The 27552-nt window shown below is 37.9% G+C and overlaps 1 protein-coding gene across 1 annotated transcript in view; it reads right to left on the minus strand.

Moving 5' to 3' along the window:
• Positions 1-27552, minus strand: part of MDN1 (midasin AAA ATPase 1) — a 122187-nt gene that overhangs the window by 72722 nt on the left and 21913 nt on the right. Inside the window, exons 17-44 of the mRNA XM_034408983.3 lie at positions 27190-27293; positions 26537-26681; positions 25321-25417; positions 22920-23033; positions 22499-22646; positions 22248-22355; positions 21265-21416; positions 20808-20986; positions 18299-18507; positions 16931-17077; positions 15899-16040; positions 15355-15489; positions 14769-14898; positions 14216-14354; positions 13993-14123; positions 13473-13608; positions 13076-13205; positions 12553-12786; positions 10558-10755; positions 9638-9846; positions 7823-7945; positions 6727-6924; positions 6375-6482; positions 5793-5981; positions 4203-4292; positions 3838-4098; positions 1298-1568; positions 743-902 (exon numbers count right to left, since the gene is read on the minus strand). Of these exons, the coding sequence (XP_034264874.2) occupies positions 743-902; positions 1298-1568; positions 3838-4098; positions 4203-4292; positions 5793-5981; positions 6375-6482; positions 6727-6924; positions 7823-7945; positions 9638-9846; positions 10558-10755; positions 12553-12786; positions 13076-13205; positions 13473-13608; positions 13993-14123; positions 14216-14354; positions 14769-14898; positions 15355-15489; positions 15899-16040; positions 16931-17077; positions 18299-18507; positions 20808-20986; positions 21265-21416; positions 22248-22355; positions 22499-22646; positions 22920-23033; positions 25321-25417; positions 26537-26681; positions 27190-27293 (4387 nt within the window). The remainder of the gene's footprint in view (positions 1-742; positions 903-1297; positions 1569-3837; positions 4099-4202; positions 4293-5792; positions 5982-6374; positions 6483-6726; positions 6925-7822; positions 7946-9637; positions 9847-10557; positions 10756-12552; positions 12787-13075; positions 13206-13472; positions 13609-13992; positions 14124-14215; positions 14355-14768; positions 14899-15354; positions 15490-15898; positions 16041-16930; positions 17078-18298; positions 18508-20807; positions 20987-21264; positions 21417-22247; positions 22356-22498; positions 22647-22919; positions 23034-25320; positions 25418-26536; positions 26682-27189; positions 27294-27552) is intronic.

Consider the following 27552-nt stretch of genomic DNA (forward strand, 5'->3'; position numbering starts at 1 on the left):
CACTTCTGCACATGCGCAGAAAAGTACACACGCATGCGAGCGAAGCGAGCGCATGGCCCCGTTGCAAACCGGTAGTAAAGGGAAGTAGAACCCACCTACACCCACATTTTATAATGTGATTATAAAATAATCACATGTGCCTTGGAGGAATAAGATCCCATCTACCTAGCAAGACATCTGTGATGTTGGGAATGAGCATCTTAGTTCAATAATTTATACATATGTGCCAGCTTGCATTATACAGGAATAACAGGGGTGTGAGCAAATATAAAATAGTTTCAGATTTTTTTCTATAAAATGCAAGACAGATGTGAGATCAAATGTGCTGAATAATCTGGTATCAAGGATCTTTTGAGGCAAAACAGATTAAGCCCCATATGAATCATTATCTAAATTGCACTAGAAATGGAGAGGTTGAGATCAGGAAAACAGCAGCAAACTTATTATTTTATTCTTTATCTACACAGGGACTCAGTTCAAATTCTTCTAGGTCTTTAATTTAACTAGCCTGTGTCAGAGACAATTAATTAATTCACAGTTCAGCATTATGACAAAAAAGACCCAGCCCAATTTTTTGTGGGTTTTTTCCCCCCTGAAATAAAAATCTTGTTAAGAACTGGATTGATGTTATATAACAATATTAGCAAGTCTTAATGATACATCATATCTGTAGTTGACATTCTCTGCTTTTTTTTACAATGGTAAGTAAAAACAAACCCTGTAATTCCTATAGTAATTTTACCTGCAGAAGTTCACATTGTCCATTAGAAGCCAGTCTCCAGCCTCTAAAGCCTGAACTAACATCCCATCAACCCATTCAAAAGTCCCATGGTTATGGCTATTCATAAATTGAACTACTTGCAACTTGAAGTGACGAAATTCTTCTACAAGTGTTGAAAATCCTAGAATGAGAGTAGCCAAAAAAAGGTTTCAATATTTATTTATTTATTTATGCACCAAGAAGCTGCCCTTCAACATTTACAAACATTAGCCCTAAAAACGGTTGATCACGGAAAACACACATTTATATATAACATTTTGGTTAACCATCATTCTTATTTTCATTTGAATTTGTAATTGCTAGGAAGTTGAACTGAAAACATAGAATAATGACTTTAAGAAAGTATATTATTCTTCATAACTGCAATAGTTGCAATAAAGCAGCAAATTTGGCTCCTCAAATAAATGCTCAAAACAAGTAGACAAAATGCGTGCGCGTACACACACACATACACACACAATTATAAATTCTATATTAATATTATATATTTAAAAAGGCTTTGACTTTCCTGCATACCTGTCTTTGAAAATGAGCTGATCTTGGTATTGAGTCTCTGGACTAGCACAAGCACTCCTTCCAATTTATTCACCAGTTCAATGGTTATATTTTGATTCCCTTCGCCAAGAGATTTGGGTTTGAAATTAAGAATGAAATTGCTCCAGGCACGCAAGACAACTTCAGCATCCTCCGGGCACATGGTATTGAGGAGGAGACTGTCTCTTAGAAGGGTGCTGACAACATTCTCTACCTTTTCCAGTAAGAATTTCCACGGCCGAATGATGTCAGCCTACAAAAGATATTAATACATCAGTCACTGGGCAAAAAACATCGGGCATAGTATAAATCTGAATGATTGGGAAATAATTTGGAACAAGAACTACAAATTGACGAGAGCAGTAGCATACAAAGAAAATCAATATAAAATGTTATACAGGTGGCATTTAGCCCCTACAAGGTTAGCAAAAATTTACCCAAATACAAATCCAAATTGTTGGAAATGTGGCCACCATCAGGGTACCTTCTTCCATGTGGTGGACATGCCCCGAAGCGATGAAATATTGGAAAAAAATTCGAAAATGGATACAAGAAATAATTGAGGAAAACATTGATTTAGCGCCTGAAACATTTCTCCTGGGAATACTAAAAAGGACATATGAAAAAAAAAAAAAAGAGGTACCTAATTATACATATTATTACGGCTGCCAGATTAATATATGCACAATATTGGAAAGAAAAGGGCCTACCACCGGAAGAGCATATAATCAGAAAAGTATTTGAATGCGCTGAGATGAGTAAACTAACATATCAGTTAAATGATGATGAAAATTCGGAGTACTATACGGTGTGGGAAGGGTGGTATAAGTGGATGGAAGATAAAATAAAAGAAGGAATAAGGGATGGTGCAACTACTAAAAGGAATAAGTAATTTAAGAGACACCATGTATGTAATCTGTATATATGTATGAACAATGCTTAACTGATATCAGTTGAATTGTAACATTATGTAACTTAATAAAAAATGGGGAAAAAATACATCAGTCACAGTTGCATCCCACTGTCATATTATAACTGGAGTTCAACTACTTATTCTGAATGAATGCTCTGTCTTCAAACAGAACTAACCTGACAATATTTATTTATTTATTTATTTATTATTCAAATTTCTATACCGTCCTTCTCCTTTTGGACTCAGGGCGGTGAACAGCCAAAATAAAAACATCTATACATAACATTACAGTTAAAAATAGAGTTAAAATAATTTATAAATTTGGCCCGTAATTTAAAACTTGTCAATTTAAAATCAATATCAAAATTTTAAAACTAACCCTAAAATCAAGACAGACCGGCTAACTGAAAAAAGTAAGTTTTTAGGGCCCGACGAAAAGTCCGGAGGTCGGAGATCACTCGTATCTCTGGGGGTAGATTGTTCCATAGACAATATGTAGTTAAGGAAGTAGTTGGCCTTGTTAGCATGGACAAGGTTAAAGAAAAACTTAAGGTGGGACAGCTTCTGTTCAGGGTTTCTAGCCAATTTTCCCATCTTCCTTACAGGCTAATGCAAGATTATTGTGGGGTGCTTGGACCTCTTTATGCTTTGTTGTTTTCTTGCAGATGTTTCATTACCCAACTAGGTAATATCACCAGCGCACTGATGTGTAGCACTGACAATGTTACCTAGTTGGATAATGAAACTTTGCAAGAAAACAACCAAATTCAGAGAGCACCAAGGACACCCCGCCCCCATTCAACCCTGAGCTACAAATATTCTCGTCTAATGTAAGCTGATTGTTAGAATGTGGGAGTCTATTAATTTTTGTGGAAACTACACAGCCACCCAAGCTACCAAAGACATGAACCCAGATTTCTCTGTCAAAAAGAGACTTAGGAAATGACTATAAGATTCTATTGGGCTGGTAACATGAAACTTCAAGAATTGCTCCCCATCTCTGTTGCCCAGTCAATAAAGAAAGAAGGACACTTGATTTAAGCTACTCATTCCTCCAGGCAGAGTCAGCATAAAGATGACAGTTCTACCCTCCTACTGCAAAAGTAAGCAAAACACTATCTTGTTTTTGGGGCCACGGTGGCTTTTAAAACTTGCAGAAGACCATTAAGCCATGGTGGCACAGTGGTTAGAATGCAGTACTGCAGGCTACTTCCGCTGGCTGCCGGCAGTTCCCCAGTTTGAGTCTCACCAGGCTCAAGGTTGACTCAGCTTCCCATCCTTCTCAATTCGGTAAAATGAGGACCCAGATTGTTGGGGGCAATATGCTGATACTGTAAACCGCTTAGAGAGGGCTTTAAAGCACTGTGAACTGGTATATAAGTCTAAGTGCTATTGCTATTCTCTGCTCCCTCCCCCAAATTTTGGCACAGTGCATACTAGCCATGCCTCTGCACCACCTAGCAGGCTGTCTACCCCCACTCCCAGTTTTAAAAAAATTACCTGTTCCTTCTCTATCCATAGATAGTAGGGAAGCTCTATTTGTATTAATCTTATTTTTGTTTAAAAATGAATAAGAACTGCAAAAAAAAAAAAAAGAGTAAACACCTACTTGCTCAAATCCACCTAATAGCTCTGTAGTATCCATGGAACTGTTCATTGGCATAATCTTTAACTGATGGCCTGTTAGATATGCCAGTAACTGAAGCAGGCTGGTCTTGCCAGAAGCAGCTGGGCCCACCAAGATTACCATCCAGCTCATATGTACACATTTCATGATGGCTTCCAGGGGCTGTAGTGAATGGTGGAGAAGTGACAGATTTCTACCTGGAGGCGGGACATAATTGGCGCGGGAGAGGACTGAGTAGCCAACCTTTGGGAAAAACAAAAATAGCATTACTTTCATATGAAAACAGGGAGAAATAGAAGGGTAAACAAAATAATTCTACAATAGTAATAGTCTTTATTTCCTTTTACCTGAATGTCATAAGGTGTGATGTAGAATTGCCTACTTCCTGTATAGGGGTTACAATTCTGCCCAAAAATGTCCTTGAACAGAGACACTACCTAAATAGATAAAAAAAAAAGAAGCAACCAAATCATTCATATTGAATAATCAATGTTCATTTTCCCCCCTACAATCTTCCTATGAACTATTACAGGATGTTTTTATCCAAAACTTCTCTTTCCCAAAAGGACCGTATGTAATCCTGGTGCAGACTTTTAAAACCACCCGATTCAAAGTAATCTGTGTTACTTTTAACACTTGAGGTTGTTTATTACCAGACATTCTACAGCAGAGAGAGTAAAATTTGACTATGCTCATCTGAGACTAGCGTATGAAGTGTAACTGGCACAGAATAGTGAATAATTTTAAAGGCTGATTTTTAAGGATCTAAGGAGTTGCATAATCTGTAAATTATTCACTCAAATCATAACTCAGATAAATTGGCAAAGCTTGGGAAGAAGACAGTCAAGACCTCAATCACCCTATCATCAGATGAAGTTCTGGAAGTTCCATGATGCAAGTGAACATATACTTGCATATATACATAGAAACACATCTACCTTTTGTAGACATTGAAAGATCAGGGGCTAGCACAGCAGCTTTAATTGTACAAATGCACTCATTACCAGAGTTACAACTAAGAATCAGGGGACATTCTAGACTACTGGCTTATTCTTGTATGGGGAGTATGTCAATCCAGCAAGATAGACCAGACTAAGAAACAGGCACTTTGTAGACCAAACACTACTTTTATTAGAACAGCTATAGTAGCAGAACCTTTCAAGTCTGAATATGCTTCCCTTGCTCCTTCTTTTATCTTCACATGAATTGGGGGTGGGCAGCTGCCTGCATCATTTTTGTCTAGGCTCAAACCTTGTTTATCTGACTGTTGCCAAGGCAACGGATCTTCACTGTTCTTCAAGGCCATACTCTATACTCGTTACAGAGACTGTTAATTGGTATAATCTGCAAGAGGCTGAACCTCAATCTCCAAGTCTAGTTTCCTTTTTACCAATACTACTTCTATCTTATCTAGATTTAATTTGAGCTCATTCTCCCCAGAGTAAATTTAGGTAATAATGAAAGGAAAACAATGATCCATTTCTGTGAACTTGAATGGCAAAGGGCTCTAAAATTAATTGTCACCAATGTATTGATGGCATCTAGCTCTAAAGCTCTGAATGACTTTCCCCAAGAGATTTCATATACGGTAGGTATTGAACAGCATCCCTCATAAGACAGAACCATAAAAAATGCCAAACAGCAAGGGCTTCCTTAGCAAGATTCAGATCTCAGGCTCAAGTCAATGTTAACCATTCTTGAATTGCTCCAATATATCCCGTGAGCACCAGCTTGAGAAATAGATGCTGTATGGGATTCTTTCTATTATGTACCCAATGCACCAAATCATATACTTAAACTCAAGCTTTGGGAAAAATGGATGTCGTAACAGAAATCATTTTAAAGTATACAATTGAACACAGTATGACATATTCAGATATAAAAGCTATTAAAGCAAAATCCTAAAATAAGCAAATAAAATTATTTCCGCTTTTTACCGTTTCTCTGTCTGTTTTTGTTCTCATTCTTTCTCCATAGATCAAAAACATGTGTTTGCCAGGGTCATAAGTCCCAGGTGACTGGTCTATAAGCATTAGCTGACACCATCGGAAAAGGTCACGCAAGTTAAATTCCCAAGGTGCACCTTTATGTCCCCACTTCTTCTCGATTGTAATTTCTTGATCAATCTAAATAAAAGTACCAATTCAAAGGATTACAAATACCAATATGATTCAGAACTTAAAACTACTGTATATTAGAAGGCCGTACCCCAGCATTATATCTAACACATAAAGAATCTCAGTTTATTATTCATTCTTCCCCATTCAGCCATGGTGGCGCAGTGGTCAGAATGCGGTATTGCAGGCTAACTCTTCCCACAGCCAGTTCAATCCTGACCAGCTCAAGGTTGACTCAGATTTCCATCCCTCTGAGATTAGTAAATGAGGATCCAGATTGTTGGGGGCCATATGCTGACTCTGTAAACTGCTTAGAGAGGTGTGTAAAAGCACTGTGGAGCAGTATATAAGTCTAAGGGTTATTGCTATTTATCGTATCACAGTTTGAGGCATTATATTTACCTTGTTGTTGAATTCAACCATCTTCTCAATTATTTCCTTGTCAATGGCTGGAAAAAGGGTATTCCCGATGTATTCCATATCGGATGCAGAAAGTGGGTCTATATAAACCTGTGTCATTTTTAAGGGGGTGGGGAAGTATTATTATATACAGAAGACACATGTATTCTAAAGATATAATTTCTTTGGCAATGCTGAATTTAACAAAGACTTCCAGCAATGTATTTAAATAAAAACACCTTACCACAAAATTATCAAAAATTTAGCATTCAAGTGTATCTAGATGGTGTAATTAATATTTATTTTTTAAAAAATGTTAGAACAAAAGGGACAATGGAAGAAATTATGAACTTGCCTGTGTGAATCTGTTGAGAAATGACTTAGGTAATCCTTTTCTGCCACCTCCTTGCTTGTAAGGATTCTGGCATCCAAAGATCTTTGTCATCTTGTGTTGAACATGAAAACTCATCCCCAATTCAGGTACATAAATCTCTGCCCGGTGGTCAAAACAGGCATTCAGGCCTTCTAACACTGACTGAGAAGCCAAGTTCAGCTATTTAAGACATATCAACATAAAAAGGTTACATTCCCTTTTTTAAAAAAATCATACAATATGAATTTACTTTGGGCCAGTTACTCTCTCAGTGCAACCCACCTCACAGGGTTGTTGTTGTGGGGAAAACAGGAAGTGGAAAGAGTGTTACATATGTTTGCCACCTCGATTTACTTATGAAGTAATAAAGGCGGGATTAAAATAAAACAAAATAAAATAAAAAGGGCCTGGTGGCTCAGCAGACTAAAAGACTGACATCAGCAGACTGTGATTAACACCAGCTATCTGCAATTACTGTAAGTTCGAATCTCACCAGGCTCAAGGTTGACTCAGCCTTCCATCCTTTCTAAGGTAGGTAAAATGAGGACCCGGATTGTGGGGGCAATAAGCTGACTTTATATAAATATACAAAAGTATATGCTTAGCGCATTGTAAGCCGCCCTGAGTCTCCAGAGAAGGGCGGCATATAAATCAAATTAAAAAAAAAATATTGACTTCATCCAAAACTTTTGCTTGGATCTCTCTAATTCAGTGACAATGATATGGTGTAGATGCAGCAGGAACATAGCTGCTGCATAGCTAACTGGATCCCTGTAGGTTTCCAGGTGCAATGAAAAATGCTCGTTATCACTTTTAAAGCCTTACATGGCTTGCAATGAGGTAATTTGCAGGACCATCCATTCCCAATGGTTTCTGCTTGTCCTATTACATCTTTGGGGGGGCGGGGGGGAGGAATAATACTTCAGGTACCTTCCATGTAGCAGTCCCACCCTCCAGTGTTGGAGAGCCTTAAAAATATATGGGGAAAGACTATATATATATAGACAGACAGACAGACTTTCCCCATATATTGTTAAGGCTCTCCAACATATATTATATAAACGTAAGCTGTACTCACTTCATCTAATACAATCCAGTGTCCTGCTTTCAGTGCTGCAAGCAATGGTCCATCACGCCAGGCAAATTCCCCACCTTTGCCTCCTTCAACAGGCAGGTCTGTGCCAAACAAATCTGTTATATCCTGATAAACAAGAAGAGAGATGGCAAGCTTTACAAATATGAACTGGTGACAATTAAAAAACAATCCATCCAAGCATGCAACATTTTGAGACAAACAAAAAATAATCAGTAATACTCTATTGGAACAAAAAAAAAATCTACCCCCCCCCGCCCCCAAAATCAATGAATATCATACACACACAAATGCACTAGTATTCCAGTCTAGCTGACTTTGCATGTGTTGTCACAACATTTTGAAGTTTCTGGACATTGCAGCCAACACTTCGGAAGATTCCATGTACCTTGGCTGCAATGTCCAGAAACTTCAAAATGTTGTTACCAACTTCTAATTTTTAAGACTGTGGTAATTAAAAGTTAGACAGTAATTGTGCCAAGTCCAATTATTTTTTTAAAAAACTCAACAATTTGATTTTTATCCCAACTTTGTTACTTTTTAAGTAACTCTACTTGGAGAATATATTTAATACTCCTTCCTTTTATTTTCTTCAGAACACTGTGAGGTAGGTTGGGCTAAGAGAGACAGTGATCGGCCCTAAGTCACCCAGCTGGCTTTCATGCCTGAAGCAGAACTAGAAACCTAGTCTTCTGGTTTCTAGGACAGCACCCTAGTCACGAGATCAAATGAAAATTTTAAATTATGTCCGGATTCAATCCTCTACTTTGGGAATGTGATCCTTAGCATGCCACTCAAATGCTAGGGACAGTTTTGAGATGAAAAAAAAAAGTTGGACAACTTTGCTGAACATCTGCAGTGCCTACAGCCGTGATGGCGAACCTATGGCCCGAAGTGGCACATGGAGCCATATTGCCTGGCACGCGTGGTGCCGCCCGTTCCTCTTCTGCATTTCTAGTGCGCATGTGCGCGCAATGATCAGCTGGCCTTTTTGCATGCAGCAGTGCCGGAAACTGGAAGAGCTGGTCTTCCGTTTTCCTGGGTGAGCATGCGCGCCGGCCAGCTGATCGTCAGGTGCTAATGCATGCCACAAACCCAGAAGAGTAGCTGGATGAAACCGGAAGTTCATTTTCAGGTGTGCGCATGCACCTGGGGCAGCTCCTGTTCCAGGTTGCAGCCCAGACGTGTGTGCGCTCCCTTTATGGCACTCAATGCCGAAAAGGTTCGCCATCACTGGCCTACAACCTTCTGGTAAAGAATATAAGAAGCACTGATATAAAGCCATAATGGTATGTAAGTAAGGATATCTGCAGCATACAATACTTGAGATATTTGGTTTCCCATTGAAGCTCCTGCCTCACTCTTTACAGTAAATGTAATTTTGTTGTTGTGGTGGTGGTGGCATGGCAGGATATTTAGGCTAAGATATGAAAAAAAAAAAAACAAAGCACCCTGGCCTCAGTGAGATTAATAATTGTATGATTATAATATAGAATATTTCCAATATTTCTGAAAAGCTGAGCAGAGCAGAAAGTCTATTGTCCATGTGAAAAAGAGACAGAAAACTCTGGGAAAATTGTGAAGATTAGATATTTTCCCCCAGGTGTCGAAATATCAAAAATGCTACATAAAACCTGTCTCTAAAGCAGGAATATCATTCATTTACTTAACATGTTTCTAAGCATCCTTCTTCAGTGACTGGTATTTCAAGACTTAAGAGGAGTATTGAACTCTTGACATTTGTAAAAGATTTTTTTGCATGGTCAGAAATGCCAAGCTGCACCACAGCCATCTACCTACTGTTTGTTCAGAGAGATTGATTCGCGTGAGGCAATTTCCTGAAGCCTTGGCCAGGGCAGCCACTAAGCTCGTCTTCCCAACCCCTGGAGAGCCTTCCAAGAGAATAGGTTTGCTTAGCTGCAAGGCTCGCAACAACCGTTGTGCATTCATTGAAGTGGTCCCTGCGTTTAGAGCATAGTCCAACAGATTGTTCTTCTGGTAAAGTGGGCCTGCGGTAAAAAACAAAGATTACAGACTAAAACAATGTCGAAACAACATATGGAAAACTCCTGTTCAATATTTCAAATAACCAATCATGCCCTTCTCTAGATTATTCTGTTTTATTTCCTTCCATCCCTGATTTTTATTCCATTTGACCTTTTAGCTGTATCCATTGAGAAGAACATTTGCACAATTCCCTATGTAAAAATATACCCCCTCTGCAAATTAGAAGGTAAAATATCAAGAACAATGCTTTTAGCCTTTCTCTTTGGTGTGCTGGTTTTCAATATGCATGGCGTTATGGGTGAATTAATGAGAGAATGTTCAAACATTTGATTCTCCTACCTGTAATAAAAGGTGTTCTTTGATTTTCAGGCATTTCAGTTTTGCTTATGTAGTTAATAACTACTAGTCAGATATAAGGTGAGGGAATCTTAAATAGAGGAAATAGATCTTGAAGTCTCAGGAAATTCCAACATTGCCCCCCTGAGAACTGAGCTATTCATTCCTTCATTCATTTCTTATCCTGCCTTTATTACTTTATAGGTAATTCAGGATGGTGAACGTACATTATATTCCTTCCTCACCCTATTTTTCCCACAACAACCTAAACCACCCAGAGGACCTTTCCACAATATTTTTCTCTATGTCTAAACAAGAACTTGTCATGCCGTACAGTCTGCTGTCAAGTCAGTAAATTTGTAAAAACAGATTCTTGCCTCTTGGTATATAAAATGGATGGATCCCAACATAACTCTCCATCCAAACCATTTCCCTTTCTCTTTCCAGATCATACATTCTCAGTTCAATCGTCTGATCATCGCTGAGTCGCACAATTTGGGAAATTTTTCTATACAAATAATCCAGACATTTTTCACGAGCCAGAGCGGTCGAACCAGAAGAACAGGACATTGTGCCTACATTAAAAAAATAATAATAATCAAAATAATGGAAATAGCGAGAATTTATACAACATTTTAAACTGACCGTTACTGAAAAATATGAATGCTTTTTAAAACCAATCCTATACCTACAACTAAAATAGATTAACAGCAAACTTGTAAAAACCAAAACACTCAGCAATTTAAAATTATGATGATGTATCATTCATAGGATCTTAAGAACAAGGAAACATGTGGACAAATATGTCCTTGGTCAGGCAAAAGCATTTCAATATAGAAGCTCACCTATCGTATTTTTCGGAGTATAAGACCCATTTTTCTCCCCTAAAAGGGGGTGAAAATTTAGGTGCGTCTTATATACCAAATGTAGTCTCGCCCACCCACTGGCCCCCACCCTTTGGCCTCTGCCTCCCAGCAGTTTACCTCATTGCAAGCAAAGAGCAAGAAAAATCAGTTCCTTTCAGCTTCAGCACAGACTAATTAGCACAAGTTGATTGGATCGGCCTCCCAACTTTCAGCTGAATTGCCTTCAACTGATTTGCGCACGGCTCTGCTGCTTGCTGCAAAGAGGTAAATTGCTGGAGCAGATTTTTTCTTCCTTGTGCTAATCAAGCTATGCTGAAAATGAAAGTAAAGCAGGCTGTTTGCTGTAACGAGGCAAAATTGCTCAGAGGCAGAGGGAGATTTCTTTTTCTTCTTTTCCTCACCAAAAAACGTAGGTGTGTCTTATACTCCGGTGTGTCTTATACTCCGAAAAATACAGTAAGTGCCAATGGAAGTTTGTTCCACAAAGTGGGCAGGCAATACTAACAATGCCCACCTCTACTCTATTAATAACTTATAGTATTTAAGTTTATATTATCCAGATGATGTCTACTCAGAAGGATTTTTCCCCAGCTCCCAACCTTCCAACCACCTCATTGATCTACTCATGACTATGTACTACAGATCCACCCAACTCCTTCCCTTGCATTCTGCACCTAAACACATTAAGCCACCACACTCAGATAAAACTATACAAAGATTCTGACTCTATCCAGTATTCACACTTCCACAAACATATCCCATGCATAATAATCCGTTCAGTCTTGTCTGCCCTATTAGTACATACAGGTAGTCCTCGACTTACGACCACAACGGAGCCCAGCATTTATGTTGCTAAGTGAGAAATTTGTTAAGTGAGTTTCGTCACATTTTACAACTTTTCTTGCCACATTTCTTAAGTGAATCGCTGCAGTTGTTAAATTAGTAACATCAGTGGGTCTCAACCTTCCTAATGCCGCAACCCTTTAATACAGTTCCTTATGTTGTGGTGACCCCCAACCATAAAATTATTCCTAAGACCATTGAAAATATGTGTTTTCGGATGGTCTTAGGCGACCCCTGTGAAAGGGTTGTTCGACCCCTAAAGGGGTCCCGACCCACAGGTTGAGAACCACTGAGTAACACGGTTGTTAAGTGAATCTGGCTTCCCCATTGACTTTGCTTGTCAGAAGGTCGCAAAAGGGGATCACATGACTCGGGGACACTGCAACCGTCATAAATGTGAGTCAGTTGTCAACCATGCCAAGCATTCAAATGTAAATCACGTGACCATGGGCTTGCTGCAACGGTCGTAAGAGTGGAAAACGGTCATAAGTCACTTTTTTCAGTGCCTTTGTAACTTTGGTCACTAAACGAACTATTGTAAGCCGAGGACTACCTGTACAGTAGTCCCAATTCACTAGTTTCAAGTTCAGAAAGTGTTCAACTAAGGCAGGCTGTCTCGGCTGCTAAATCGTTCTGCCATGAAGGAAAAGCCTGAAGGTTTACCTGAGCCAATACCATCAATATATACGAGGCATGCAGCATGGACAAAGGTCAGCACTGGAGAAATGCAAAAGAACTGGTGTTCCTCTGCACCACCAAGCAGTTTGTCTTGTGCCATAACATTCATGAAGTTGACCCAGGACAAAATATTCCGGATGCTGAGAATACAATTATGCCCAAACTCTTGATTACTCAGCCAAGCTATGAAATCCATCATGAGTTTCGCTATATCCATTTCTACGACAACCAGGAAGGGAAAGAAGAAAATACAAGAATGAAATAAATACACACATACACAGGGAAAGAGGTATTTGTGATTATACTTTAAAAAAAAACACAAACCAATAACCAGAAAACTTTTCTAGGGAAGTTAATATGGAAAGACAAAAGATAAAAGGCTGAAAAGTTTAAATACCTATAAAATACAGTCAATATATTTCTTAGCAAAAATGCAAGGGACTAAGTAAATTGTTGAAAACTAGCTCCTTTAAGATTGGGGATTAAGCATTTTTTCAGTGAGATTTACCTTCTTCATTTTTTGAGGATAGACAGAGTCCTGGGTAAAGATTGTGCTTAACGATCTGTATTAAATCCTCACGGTTATTACTTTGCGGACACCATATTTCGGTAAAGCGATTACGCAGGGCAGGTGATAGCTGTAGGCAAGAAAATGTAGCTGAAGTTACTGTCAGCATATCACAGTTAGAGTTCATTAGCTTATTGTCAGAAAGACTCTTAAAAGACGTTATGGATTTTTTTTTTTTAAAAAAAAGAGAAGGTATCAACATACTTAGTTGTTGGTTCTGATAACCGTGTCGGTATCGTACATGCAATAAAGCATAAGCAATTCTTCAAATTGTAACATCACAGGTGTAATTGGCATGATGGCAATCGTGACACAGAACTAAACTGGTCCTCATTACCTCTTTCTTCCCAAAGTCGCCCCCAGGATTCATTGTAGCTAAAATGCGAAATTTCTTTCCTGCAGTCAGCAGCTCAATTTCGCTGTCCTCACTAGCCTTCTCTGCTATCACCAATGTTTTTTCAGTTTCCAGGACGCTAGAAGAAAAACCCCAGAGGGATGGCTGAATTACTGTACTGCACTAGACACAGTGGAGAAATTTGTGGCACCTTAATATTAACCAGCTAAATATGGTATACACTCAATATTTTTCCAAGTTACTATAAATCCTATCCCCTTGCTAACGAAACGAAATGAAGCGAAGCGAAGCGAAGCGAAGCGAAGCGAAGCGAAGCAAAGCAAAGCAAAGCAAAGCAAAGCAAAGCAAAACAAAACAGAAGCACAAGTCTAGTAAATAAGCAAGATTTGATAATCCTAACAATCAGAAGAAGCTGGAATGTGACATTACAGTATTTAATCTGCATTAGTGATAAACACATCAAGAAAATCAAAATTGAAATGTCCTGTTTTCAGATGCATACCTGTTAAGTCTCTCTAGAACAGAATCGTCTGCTAATGAAATCTCATCCATGAGAAAAAAGCCGTCCTCTCTCATTGCTAAAACAAGGGCTCCGTCATGCCATTCAAAGAGCCTAGAACTGTTAACTTCATCCTATTAGGAAAAAAAAGGAGAAAGGAGATTTAGAACAAACACTGGAGCTCTTTACGTTCTTAGTTCTACTCAGCATCTTATAGCCAACTGACCTTGTCCTTTGAATGCTGTCTAACTGGCCGCAGTCCTCCCAGGAAGTCTGATGTCTCCATGTGCAAGTGGCAGTTCACAGAATACAACTTCTGATTTGCTATAGCTGCAAAGATCTGACAAATCGTTGTTTTGCCACACCTGCATAGTAAAGTTGGTAAAGTCAATTGCATGAAGCTTGTTGTCATCTTAGTGATTGATATGATGGCTAGTGGAGATTGAACGTCAAAGTGAATAGTGCCACTTCATAGGGAAGAGCAGGGCAAGAATGCAATGGGAGAAGGCACATCAGGTTTTGAGTTGCAGGTTCTTAGAAGAATTTTATTTTTTTTACTACTATCTTATTTTACAAGCTATTCCATGTTCTTCCATCTTCAAAACACAAAAAAGCCATGCTGTCATTTTTTTTTTACATTTGTGGTTGAAGCCAATAAAAATAGAAATAAAATAAAGCAAGAGCCACTGACAACTAGGGAGCCTTTAGTTTCCCATATGCAGTCTTATGCTCTGTGGCTCAGTTCAAAACTGAGATTAGCGAAGAAGAGAATAGTTTACCCTGTATCTCCAACCAGTAGTACGGGTTCACCAAACTCCAAAGCTCGGCCTGCCAAGACTGCAAGTCTCCTCATTCCTTGAGTCCATACAATGTGGCTGAACTCCTCATCCATTCTAGGTAGCCCAGCAGCTGATGCAAAGGAGATTTAAATAGAAATAAACAGAGCAAGAAACTAGAAATGAAGGAACATCAACCAAGCATTAAATTATTTTAATAAATCCTGAATCTGAAAGCAAAATACTAATTCCCATTTAGGAAAGTTATATTAAAATGTCCACTGTAATCACAATGGTAATTAAAATCCATAGCCCCCGTTATTATAAAATTGAATTTCCCTTGTGACAAAAGATCACTGCTTTTCTTTTCAGTGACCAATTATTAAATGCACCAAAAGGAAGGGCAAAATTGCTATCTGCAACATTAGCCTATAGAAATTGCTTGGTGCTTTTGTCATAGCTTTGATTGTTTTTGGCTTCCATACTACTATATGTTCTAATATTCTAATATGTTCCAATATGTAATATTATTGGTTTGGTCTTGGTGTATAAATGATTGAATAATCAAGAATCAATTCTGCAAACTGACCTAGCTGTTTTTTCACACTTTCTTCTGAGAAAAGATACTGGGGATCCAGTTTTCTTTTAAAATATTTTTCAATGACTGTTTGAATAATATCCACTTCTTCTTGCTTTCTGACTCTTCCTGCCAAAAGCATAAATCCTAAGAATAAAGAGATAAGGATAATGATTACTTTTTTTAGAAAAAGAGAGAGGCCGTTTGGAGTAGTGGTTAAGGTGCTGGCCTAGTCCTGCCTTGGCCATGAAAATCAGTTGGGTGACTTTGGGCCAGTCACACTTTCTCAACCCAACCCACCTCAGAGTTGTTATTGTGGAGAAAATTGGAAGGAGAAAGGAGAATTATGTATGTTTGCTGCCTGATTTTTTATAAAATAACAAAGGTGGGATAAAAATGTAATAAATAAATACAGTGGCTTTTGATATTTTGTTTACCAGATTACATACACGCACACAGATCATAGATAGATAGATAGATAGATAGATAGATAGATAGATAGATAGATAGATAGATAGATAGATAGATTAAACTGAAAAGAGGAGGGAAGTCTTACCATCATTAGCTAAATGCTGAAGCCAGTCATAGTCTTTCACTGTCTGTTCTGCTAATCGGTACCTTTCTGCCCAGCGAAACAGGTCACGGAGAGTAATGAAGCCATGCTTGCCTGCAAACACTGATGAACCTCTGCGATAAGACTAAAGAAACCAACAAAGCAAGAATTCTCTATCCAATATTGTATTATGTGCCCACAATCTGATGCTTTGGAGTACCTTATCCTTCCCACCACATTCCCCAGATTGGCCTATTGGCTCAATTTAAAGGCCTCTTTTGCCCAGTATGTCTTAGCAGCTATTCACTGGAATTCTCATTATGGGCAACAAAGAACTCCCAAGCAAGATGCAGATGGCCTGTTTGAGATCTGTGAGAAACAGGTGCTCAAATAGGATTTTGGACCCTCTGCTAAAGGTTCTTTTTAATACAATATCCTAGAGTAGGGGTCCTCAACTCCCGGTCCATGGATCAGCACCAGTGCAGGGCATGTCAGAAACTGGGCCACACAAACAAGCAAAGCCCCACCTGCGGGATGCAGGCAACAAGCAAAACCCACACCCCCTCCGGTCCACGGAAAAAATCTCTCCATGGAACTGGTCCCTGGTGCCCAAAAGGTTGGGGGCCTCTGTCCTAGAGGCTTACATGGGAGAGTTACTGTATCTCCTACTACTCAGGAAAGGCAGAGATCATGTGATCTTGATAATAGCGCAAGCAGCTGTTTTCTTTGGTTTCATTCAGTGATTGAGCCCAAAATCAAATATAATTTGAGGGTGTCACTGAACAGGGAAAATGACAAGAAAATAAATTCCCCACAAACTGGGTCTAGCACAAGCTGAAGCATACCAAACAAATGTGAAATGGGATGGGCGGGGAGAAGAGTACATTCTCTTCTCTTCCCTATGTTAATTTATTTCTCATTTACATAACTGTCCATCAGACAACCAGATTCTCCTTGGAAAAGATATACTTGAAATTCAATTCAGGCTACTCTGTTTGCTTCCTTTTAAGAAAACAGCCCAATAATTAGCAATACCTGTAGTTCCAGCATGACTTTGATCAATTTGCTACAGTAAGAAGGGGGAAGCTGGCATCTTTTGTGCAAAATGTTTTCCAATTCAGTACTGGGTAACTCATCAAAATGCAGCTCCACAAATCTATTTCTGAAGGCTCTAGATAAAACCTATAAAAAGATTTTAATTGAAACAGTGCCCCTGGAACTCCTATCAGTAAAATAAAAATAAAAACTTTGTTCCTTATGTCTATCAACAATTGTTCAAAGAAGATCAGCAATTATTACTATTTTTTTTAAAAAAAATTCAAATTCATGGTGAAATATCCATTCTATGGAAGTTAAGACAATGCACACCTTATATACGTGCTTCTTTTATGTTATAGCAAAAGAACAATGCATATGCAAAGATTAAAGAATGTGTATATATTCAGCAAACTATTAATAAACGTGGAAAGGAGCTATCCAGAAATACAGACCTATGTTACAAATACTTAATAGATCTGGCACTTCTCTCAGATCAGGATCATGCTCTTGTCCATCACGCTCAATGGAGAAAATCACTTTCAGTTTTTCTGTCTGTATTCTGTCTGTATCATACTGGTAGTGATTTCAGTGTTTAATTAGAGAAATGTATTTGCATACTTATGATTACAGGCTTCTCTAAGCAATCATGGAATACCCCAATACATAATTGGAATTAAAACCACATACGTCAGATTAAAAAAACAATAGGTGTACTGTATTTCTTAGAATCTTGCATCTTAAGAAATCTCAGCCATGTGTTCTAACTTCACAGTAGCTTCCAAATGAAAATGTGTCATGACAAGGAACTCAATTCATGTAACTTTTACATTGGCATTCTTCAACCAGATATTAGAATAATTCTCATTGGCCAGTATATGTTAAAATGGTTACACAAATACCAGTAAAAATCTTTTCTCAGATACTTTTCAGCTATCCTCAACATTAAGTCTGGTTTTATTAAGGTTTTACAAGCAGTAAAATAGAAATAGGATTGGCAGCAGTGCTTTTTATATGGTCTGTTCCTTTGTTAACATATTTCAATATACTGTATTATCACTCTCATTCCTCAGCAACCTGTGGTCACAAAAATACCCAGGCCTCATTTGGAAGGTATTTTAATATGTATATATTACATACGTACATGCATACATACATATATGTAAGTATGCATACATGTAAGTGTGTGTGTGTATGTAAATGTATTTATGTGTGTGTATACATACACACAAATACATTTTCAGGGTATAAAATGCTAATTTGATCACAAAAGGGACAGCTATTGTCAAATGCTTGCTATTTATATGCAATATATCATAGTAAGGACAGAAACATGAAGAAATTATGATCTTAGGACAGCCAACAAACCTTCCTGCCTCCATAGAGTCCCGGAGGATTCTGAGTTGCAAACAGCATGAATCGTGGATGAGCTTTGATGGTTTCTTGAGTCTCCGTAATGAACAGCTCTCTGTTGTCATCTAACAATCTGTTCAGTGCCTCTAAAACATCAGTAGGTGCCAAGTTCAGTTCATCTAAGATAATCCAGTATCCCTTTCGCATGGCATCAATGAGGACACCTTTAAAGTAATTACCAAACAGTATGTGTGTGTATTTTATTTACATTCTGCAGTGAGAAGCAGTGAAAAATCTTGTGGGGTGGGGGCAGAATATCAAAGGAATCAGAGGGGGAAAGGACTTTAGAAGATATCAACTTCAACACCCTATCCAGTGCAGTATCCACTACAGCAGTGTTTCTTAACCTCAACACTTTATGACAGGTGAGCTTCAGCTCCCAGAATTCCCCATTCAGCATGCTGGCTGGAAAATTCTGGAATTTGAAGTCCATCCATTTTAAAAAATTGCTTAGATTGAGAAACACTGTGCTAGAGTATCCACTGGAACACTTTGCCTCCATAATACAAGATGGTTCTTTCAGTAGCCTTTAGAGTTTGAAGGTTATTTTTCTCCTTCCTGAAGACTGAATGGGTACAAGTGTTAAGGTAGATTGAATAATTAATACAGTACACTGTTGTCCTTTGTAGTTTTTTTTTTAATCTTATCACTAATCGGAGACCTGTTATCCACTCAGAGTCAGAAATGCCTGCAGCAGCATATAAACCTGATATAAATCAGTCCATCAATCTTATGACAGATTGACTATTCACCCTGTTTCAAGCTCTCCAGAGAACTCATGCAAGAGAACTCATCACTTCATGTAGAGTTCGCTCTACTGGGAACAGCTTGTAATTAAGAAATTCTTCCTGATGTATAGTCTAAAACTATTTTCTTATAAATTTAATCTCCTGATTCTGGCCCTATTCTAGCCAAACTCTGGCCCTAGAGTTTGCTCTACTGGGAACACCTTGTAATTAAGAAATTCTTCTTGATATATATTTATTTTATTTTATTTTATTTTATTAAATTTCTATACCGCCCTTCTCCCGAAGGACTCAGGGCGGTGAACAGCCACAAAATAAAACACATAAATACAAACATTTAAAATAAATTAAAAATGAATTAAATAATTTGGCTGAATTTAAAATATCGCATAATTTAAAACAAATTAAAATTTACATTTAAAAAGGGGAGAAGATTTAGGCCAGGCCAGCTTGATGAAATAAAAAAGTCTTAAGCGTGCGACGGAAGGTGCGCAGATCCGGGATCCTCCGTATCTCTGGGGGGAGCTCGTTCCAGATCGTAGGTGCCCCCACAGAGAAGGCTCTCCCTCTAGGGGCCACCAGTCAACATTGTTTGGCCGACGGCACCCGGAGGAGCCCCTCTCTATGGGAGCGTATAGTCTAAAACTATTTCCTTATAAATTTTAATCTCCTGATTCTGGCCCTGCCTTCTAGGATCAGAGAGTAAGTTCATTTCCTCTTGCAGTTACTTTGCATACAAATCCAAATATCAGTTACTCTGTATAAACAGAACAATCCACTTCAACAATCCTTTAGTGTTACCTAAACCACTCCACAGCCTTGTGAGAGTAATTTTAACTGAACTCAATTGATTTTCTAATAATGACAAGAAAGAAAGGAAAAAGCTGTAACCGCACAGGCCTAAAAGTAGCATCCCCTGAATTTATAGTGGCTTATTTTTAAGTAGAAATGCACTTATACCCTTTTGAACTCACCCATCATATTATTGCCTCTCTCTCTGGATTCTAACTTCTGCTGCCTGCTGAAAAACATCACACTGCTACTGGCTACCTTTAATTGCTGCAAGAGTATAACCAAGGAGAAATGAGCAAGAAGCTGTTGCAGTGACACAGCTCAGATCTGCAGAAGCTCACTGGAAGCAACTTACTATTAGTTGGATGTGCAACACCCAAATAATCAGTGTAAATCACTGATTTGATTTAATGAATTAACAACTATAAACAAAGGTTATCCCAATTACTAAACTAGATTGATGTGTCAAGTTTAATTTCAAAGAAATAGTTGTGCATGCCGATTTGTAAGCACTCAGTCTGATATATTGATCACACACTTGAAGATTCATTTCAAAGAGCTAATTTTACTGAATCACTTTTGAACTGAATATCTGAAATGCGTATCTGCAAAATCCTTCATGTTTCCATTTTCCTTCCAGTCTAACAGCCAATTTGCAAGCCTATTTGCCAGCAGAATGCATTTGTTTTCAGGAACAGGCCACTTCTCATAGAACAGGACGGAACAGTTCTCACTAAACATGAGCTACCATCCATGCTCTAAAAGTAATGCTAAAGCAAAAACAACTTCCATAATCCTGTAGAGGGATATAAATAATAATAGTACAAATAATAAGAGTTTTGCAATATTTGAGATAACATTCAATATAACCCTTGCTGAAAAAGAAAAGAATGGCCAAGAAATTTGCATAGCAGCCATAGTCCTACCTTCCTTAAAAATCAGCTTTCCAGATATATCTGATGTATAACAGCCTATATACTCCTGAATGTCAGTATGCTCGTGATTATTAATCCGAACACAGTGGTTTCCACTTGCAGCAGCCAACCATCGGATTAAGCTGGTTTTACCAACAGAAGTATCTCCCTGAATCAGAACAGGGTATGTCCTTGAAGAATTAGCAGAGCATAAAGTTAGAGATAAGATTTTACAGTGGTCAAGAACTTTATAGAAAAATTTCTCTCTGTTTAATTGTTTTCAGTCTTACTACATATGTTGCTTAAAGTAGCTTTCAAACAATGATTTAATGTTATTGCAACCAGCAAGATCTAAGCTGATATCGAGAAACATGTTGCATTAAAGAAAAGCCAGTGCTACTTTTATGTATCAAATTAAATGAAAACTATTTTCACAGAACAGAAAAAGGAAGAATTAAATCCAACGTACCCAGCTGATACAACTCGGACAATATCTTTGAGGTTAAGTTTGACTGAAGGTGTGAGAATGTAAGTCTCATCAATAATAGGTTCGTTATCGCCAGCTGAAATCCAGTATCCTTCTACTTTTATCATTTGGCCTCCTTTAGGCTCTGGCAAGGACTAAAATGGTGTCATAAAAATATAACTATATAACTATATATTTAGTTATATATAACTAAAATACAAGCTATCGACAGAGGCTCTTAAAACATCATAGTGTTGCATTTCCCCCTTATGAGAACTATGTAACTTTTATTCTAGCCACCTAGATATATCAATAATAAACTCAATTCACATCTATTCTTCATGGGCCTATGTAACGGAAAGGAAAGATTACAAGAAAATCCAAGTAAATAAAATAAAGTAAGATGTAATCTATGATTACAAGATTAAAGCTCCACTGTAAGGCTATGAACAAAGCATAAAACCCATTGCATTCTTATCTCAGAACAAAATGGCTCCCTTTGGAATTAAAAGAGATATTCAAAAACTCTTACAGCATCATGGTTCATCCCAGCAGTATAAAAGTTTTTGGGGTACTAGTCTCTTATGAATGCTATCTACACTCTAGCTAGAGGAGCAAATGTTATCCACATCCTAATTTTTGTTTGCTATGAATACATACATTTAAAAATAATCTCTTTGGACAATTTTTCCATAGTTTGGATAGAGCATAATACCCAGTATGGACTGAATCTTGCCTACATTTGTGGCTGAAGGTTGAAAAGTAAGAGTATACTGTGCTTGTTTCACTTTCTGTAATAGAACACTTGAAACAATATAAACAAAATGCCTCATTTTATCTTCAGCTGCGACACAACACTGAAACAATGCTGCTTTATTCTGAAAACTCAAAATGGGCTTTCAGAGCTCAGTGCATTTACTATGAAATGAAGGTATTCTTCATTTCAACAGCAAAATATTAATTCTAATTATTCGAGGAATACTTGCCTGCTTTAGACTTTTTGTGTTTCCAAACAAAATATGCTGACATATGAGGTGCTGAACAACTGGGTAAGAGTTTCTGTCAAGCTGAGTAAGAAAACCCAAGCAAAAGCCCTATAAGAAGCAAAAAATTAAAATGCATTATTAGTTGATGTTGGAGGGGGATGCTCATGCAATTGTGTTAAAGTGAAAAAATATTGAATATTTTCCCATTACAGTTCCCAACTTTCAGGAACAAAGAAAGCAAGAATAATCACCTCATAAAGCGAGCGCTGGATATTGATGCATGGATTGGATGATGCGAACTTCAAAGCTCTACACAAGGTGCGAAGGCTATAATGAGGCTTACGGCCTGTCCCATCCACCAGTTTTGATTCACACTCTTTTCTCACTGTCAGATAGAAGCTACAAATGAAAAGAAAGGAATAAATAACTTGGGCTTGACATCAACATCTTCATTAAATTTGAAGTTGCCAAATGTTTTAGACTCGCAGAAACAACATAAAGGACAAAAAAGCATCCAGGATAAAATAATATAACCCTTAACCACCATCCCAAAACCTTAATACAACAGTCCTGAACAAAAACAGAGCCAAAAATTACAATACAAGGTTTCTGAATTGTTATAATTGCTGAAATAGGTACAAAAAGTAAACAGATATACATCATTTGACTTACGTGATGATCCCATGAACTGTGTTTTTGCTCACATTTAGCCCTTTCAGATAATCCATTATAAGAATATATAAATCTTCTTCATTCTGTAATTCTTCTATGTAGATTTCAGTAAACCTGTAAGGTGACAATACATTTAAAAGTTCAAGGTACCATCATGCCAAGTCATACTAATCTAAAACTGAAGACTAAACACCAATCTGCCAATAACAGTATAAAAGTGTTGCATGGTAATACAAGTTCTAACCTATCACAGAAGAACACAGCAATAGCAATAGCACTTAAGACTTGTATACTGCTCCATACTGCTTTACAGCACTCTCTAAGTGGTTTTCAAATGTCAGGATATTGCCCCCAACAAACTACATCCTCATTTTACCAACCTCAGAAGGATGGAAGGCTGAGTCAACCTTGGACCCGTCAGGATCGAACTCCAGACTATAGGCAGAGTTAGCTTGCAATACTGCATTCTAACCACTGCACCACCAGGGTTCCTAAACACAGCACGAGCATTCAGGTAAGGCCCATTCCTGGATCGCATAATTTGCTTGTATATTATTTCAGATTCAATGGCAGCGTACAACATGACTTTCATCAGTAACAATCCTTTTCATCAGGAACAATTCTTTGCAAAATAGAGAAATAACCAAAACCACTGTAACACAGCTCCATATATACATACTAATAGTATTTAAATTACAATGGCAATTGAGACCGAAATTTCTACTGCTTAGTGATGGCAATCCCTGAAGTCCTGGATTGCCATTGTTAGTTGAATCCCACAGCTGTTAGGTGAGGCGAGTTCCTGCTAGCTTCCAAAACCAAATCAGTGCAGAAACTGGCAGAAAATTACAAGCCCCAGGCAGATTACAAGCAGGCCGCCATGTAGGAAAGTGGCTGCTGCTGGGTGAAGAAGGGTGTGAGGAGATTCCAATGGTGCAAAGGTGACGTGACAAGGATTTGGGGAGAATGAGTGTAGGTTTGAGGCAGGCATGGCTAGGGTCAAAGAGAGTGTGCCAGGGTGATGCAATGAAGACTGGAGAGACTGCACCACTGTGTGGAGATGTGCAAGACAGGGCATGGCAAGAGAGGAAGAATTATTGGCATTCCCAGATTACAGCTATCAAGGAAGTCAAGCCAACATTTGAAAAGCCCTGAATATCACAATACGCTTTTATAAAATGACAGCATTCACTTATATGTGTATTTGTTTTTAATGGAGAAAAAGATCCCAAACTATCTTCAATCAAATGTCAAAAGTTGGATAAAAACAATTCACCTCAATTATATTGTTCAGGAAGTCGTATGGGCAGTTTTGACTGCTGCAAAAAGTCAAAGCGTTTGACTTTCTGCTGCAATAAAATTTAAATTTAATGTTTTTACAGCTAAAAGTTGCTTTAAAATACAGAAGTGGAACGGTATCGTTTGGGAGGGAAGGATTCGGATTTGTTTTTTTTCAATTTTGGCAGAATTTTTTATTGAAAATTTTTACTGCAAGATTTGTGTTGAGTTTACGAGGCTTTAAAATATTACTTCTCTTTTTCATTGAACAATGACAGGAAATCACACATTTTTTGCTATTGAAAATGGGTGTTGTACTTTTGGGGGGGGGAGACTTACAGGGACCACAGAAAAAAAGCTGAGGACCCATGCAGCCCCACAAGTAATCCAGTCCAACTGAGGTTACATATAGAACACAATGCACTGGAATTTCATTAGTGAAGCTCGCTAAGCAACATGCAGCTCTTTTGCTGCTAAATAATTTTTAATTCTGCAGACGGTTCCATAACCTTAAATTTAATTCTACTGTCAAGTGCAGCCTGCTAAGTACTCAGTGGGGAAATCAAAGTGTAAGTATAGAATGTAATGCTTAACAAGCACTTGGCAGGCCACCATTAATGACATAATTCTCAGAGTTCTCCTACTTGTCATGCTAAATCAGAAAGTATGGCCTATGATGGATCAAATAAGCATAAAATTCACTCATATATAGCCATTCATCTGCTATGCAGCTTACTAGTAATGCTGATTTATCAGAAGATACCCAATAGTGTTTTTTCCTTTATATTTCCCAAGGGAGCACTATACAATTCTAGCCTTGCTCTGAATGTGATGACTCAAAACAAACCGAACTACAATTCCCAAAGTTTGTACAGTAGCATCATCTATGCATTCCAGAGACACACTGGTAAGGCTTTTTGCCTGTATGTTAGCTAACAGGATGGTCCAGTTGTAGTATGATACAATAGAGATATATTTCAGATATTCAAAAATGTTTGTATTTTGCTTCATGAACCAAGGTGGATTTCAGAACAATGTATAAAAAGAAAACAGTAACAGTTCCTACTAACATCAGCTTCGGAATAATCATTTAATTTTGTACAACTGGTTATTCTGTTTTTACCTGTTTCGTATTCCTGGAGGTAGATTTCTTTTTCCAACATCAGTAGCTGGATTCATACAGGAAAATAAATGAAAATTGGGATCACGTACCAATGGCTCTAAAAAGAAACAACAGAGACATCCAATTTCAGTTCCAATTTTCCTCAGGAAAACAAAGCAAAACATATTAACAATCAAGCCTTGGGCAGGTGTTTTGTACTTAAAAGTTGGTAATTTTAAGTTGGTAGGTAAAAACGAGTAGTTTTGTTGCTTTATCCATACATTACTCAAGTTGATGTTTCTGTAATATCTATCAACAGTCTATAAAAACAATACCAGCCTCCTGATCTCATGAACTACATTTCCAAAGAACTGTGGCCAAACATTCACATTTCAAGTCTCTAATTATTTAGTCAGTTTCATTTCCAATTTATAAATGAAAAAGTAATAATGTCAACTCCAAGCTGAATCTGAAACATACAGAAAAATAGAATTTTCCAAGAAACAAGTTTCCACAAGTGAGGCTGAAAGTGGACAGTGAAGATTGGAGCCAAGTTATATTCTCTCAGACAACTTCTGAGAGAAAAATAAATTTATCCTAAAATTCAGAATTCAGTATCGATTCAAACTATAATTATGAGAGAAAAAAGGAACCACTCTTCCAGTTAAGTGTTCTATAAACCTGTCTGAAAAAATTAAGAATATCTCCCCTAGGACAACTATTGGCAGGTTGATGGCATTACATTTTAATGCCTTCTTTCAACTTTCTGCTGAAAATGAGAACACTACAGAGTTTATTTGGATAAATCATGGGGAAATGGGTATCTAGTCCAGCATTCTCAAGCCACAGTAGCCAAGTAGATATGAAAAGGAAGTACATAAACAAGGACTAAATAATCCAACTTGTTGTCCTTATCCCTACCAGCATTAAAATATTGACTTCTGTACTGGATGGAACAATGTACGGTTGTCATATTAACTACAGGTAGTTTTCCTCCCCTTTAGAGATAGTCATCACCAATGGGATTCCACAAGTGGTTTCCTCACAAAGTTTTTATCCAAACCTACAGACTTGGTATCTCAAATTGTAAACTGCAACACAAAAATCCCAACACAATCTCATCCATATTCGAGGTTAAAATATTATTATTACCCCTGGCCCTTAAAACGATTATAAACAAAGCTGTTACCAAACATCAAAATGTAATGCTATAAAACAAACAAACAAACAAAAATACCTGTGTCTCCTCTGTCTAGTAAAACTAATGAACCAGTCAATCCTTCAAGTAAGCCACTTAAACATTCTAACGTCTCCGCTGTAGCTAAATTAATCTCATCCAGTAGAATCCATTCTCCTTTCTTCACTGCTTGTGCTAGGGTGCCCTGAAAACAAAACAGAAAAACAAGTTACCATAGCTCACTTAAGCAGGCAAAATGAAGGAAGGAAAGCAAAGAGAAATCTCTCTCCCCCTCTCTGTATCTCTCTCTCTCTCCCTCTCCCCCCCTTTATCTCTGCCTCTCTCCCCCTCCCTATATCGCTGTATCTCTCTGTATCTCTGTCTCTCTCTCCCCCCTCTCTCTCCCCCCATCTCTCTGTCTCTTTCCCCCCTCCCCCTTTCGGTATCTCTGTCTCTCTCCCCTGTATCTCTCTCCCCCGCTCTCCCCTTCTCTGTATCTCTGTCTCTCCTCCTCTGTATCTTTCCCCCCTCTGTATCTCTGTTTCTTTTTCTCTCTCTCTCTGTATCTGCCTCTCTCTCCCCCCTCTCTGTCTCTCTCTGTCTCTCTTGCTCTCTTTCATGTGAGTAAGATTTCAAAAGGTGCATCCATATCCAGAATAAAATATCCTGCAGCCATTATTTTTAAAACATGATAACATTAATAAAAATATTACCTCTACAAATGCAAAGACCAGTGCATTTTCTGTCATCTTCATCTGCTGCTGAGCATGATCCAACCGGATACCAAATTCTTCCCATTTTTCCTTCAGGGGCAAGCCTACAATGACAGATTTCTTCATTAAAACCAAGAGTACAATTCAAATACTTATAAACCACCACTGTAATTTAGTATAGTTCAAGACATATCTGAATTTAACCTTATAGAAGGAAGTTTTACAAATAAGGCACTGAATGGAAATATGGAACACATCAAACAATAGTTAAAACATTTTATTGGCATAAAGCTATTTATAAATTTGTCTTATGTTGTAAAATCCACTAGCAGGATATTAGATAACTGCATCAAATATGTTAAT

This window comes from Pantherophis guttatus, chromosome 1, assembly GCF_059756535.1.
Source record: "Pantherophis guttatus breed Tessera chromosome 1, ASM5975653v1, whole genome shotgun sequence".
NCBI classification, from domain to species: domain Eukaryota; kingdom Metazoa; phylum Chordata; class Lepidosauria; order Squamata; family Colubridae; genus Pantherophis; species Pantherophis guttatus.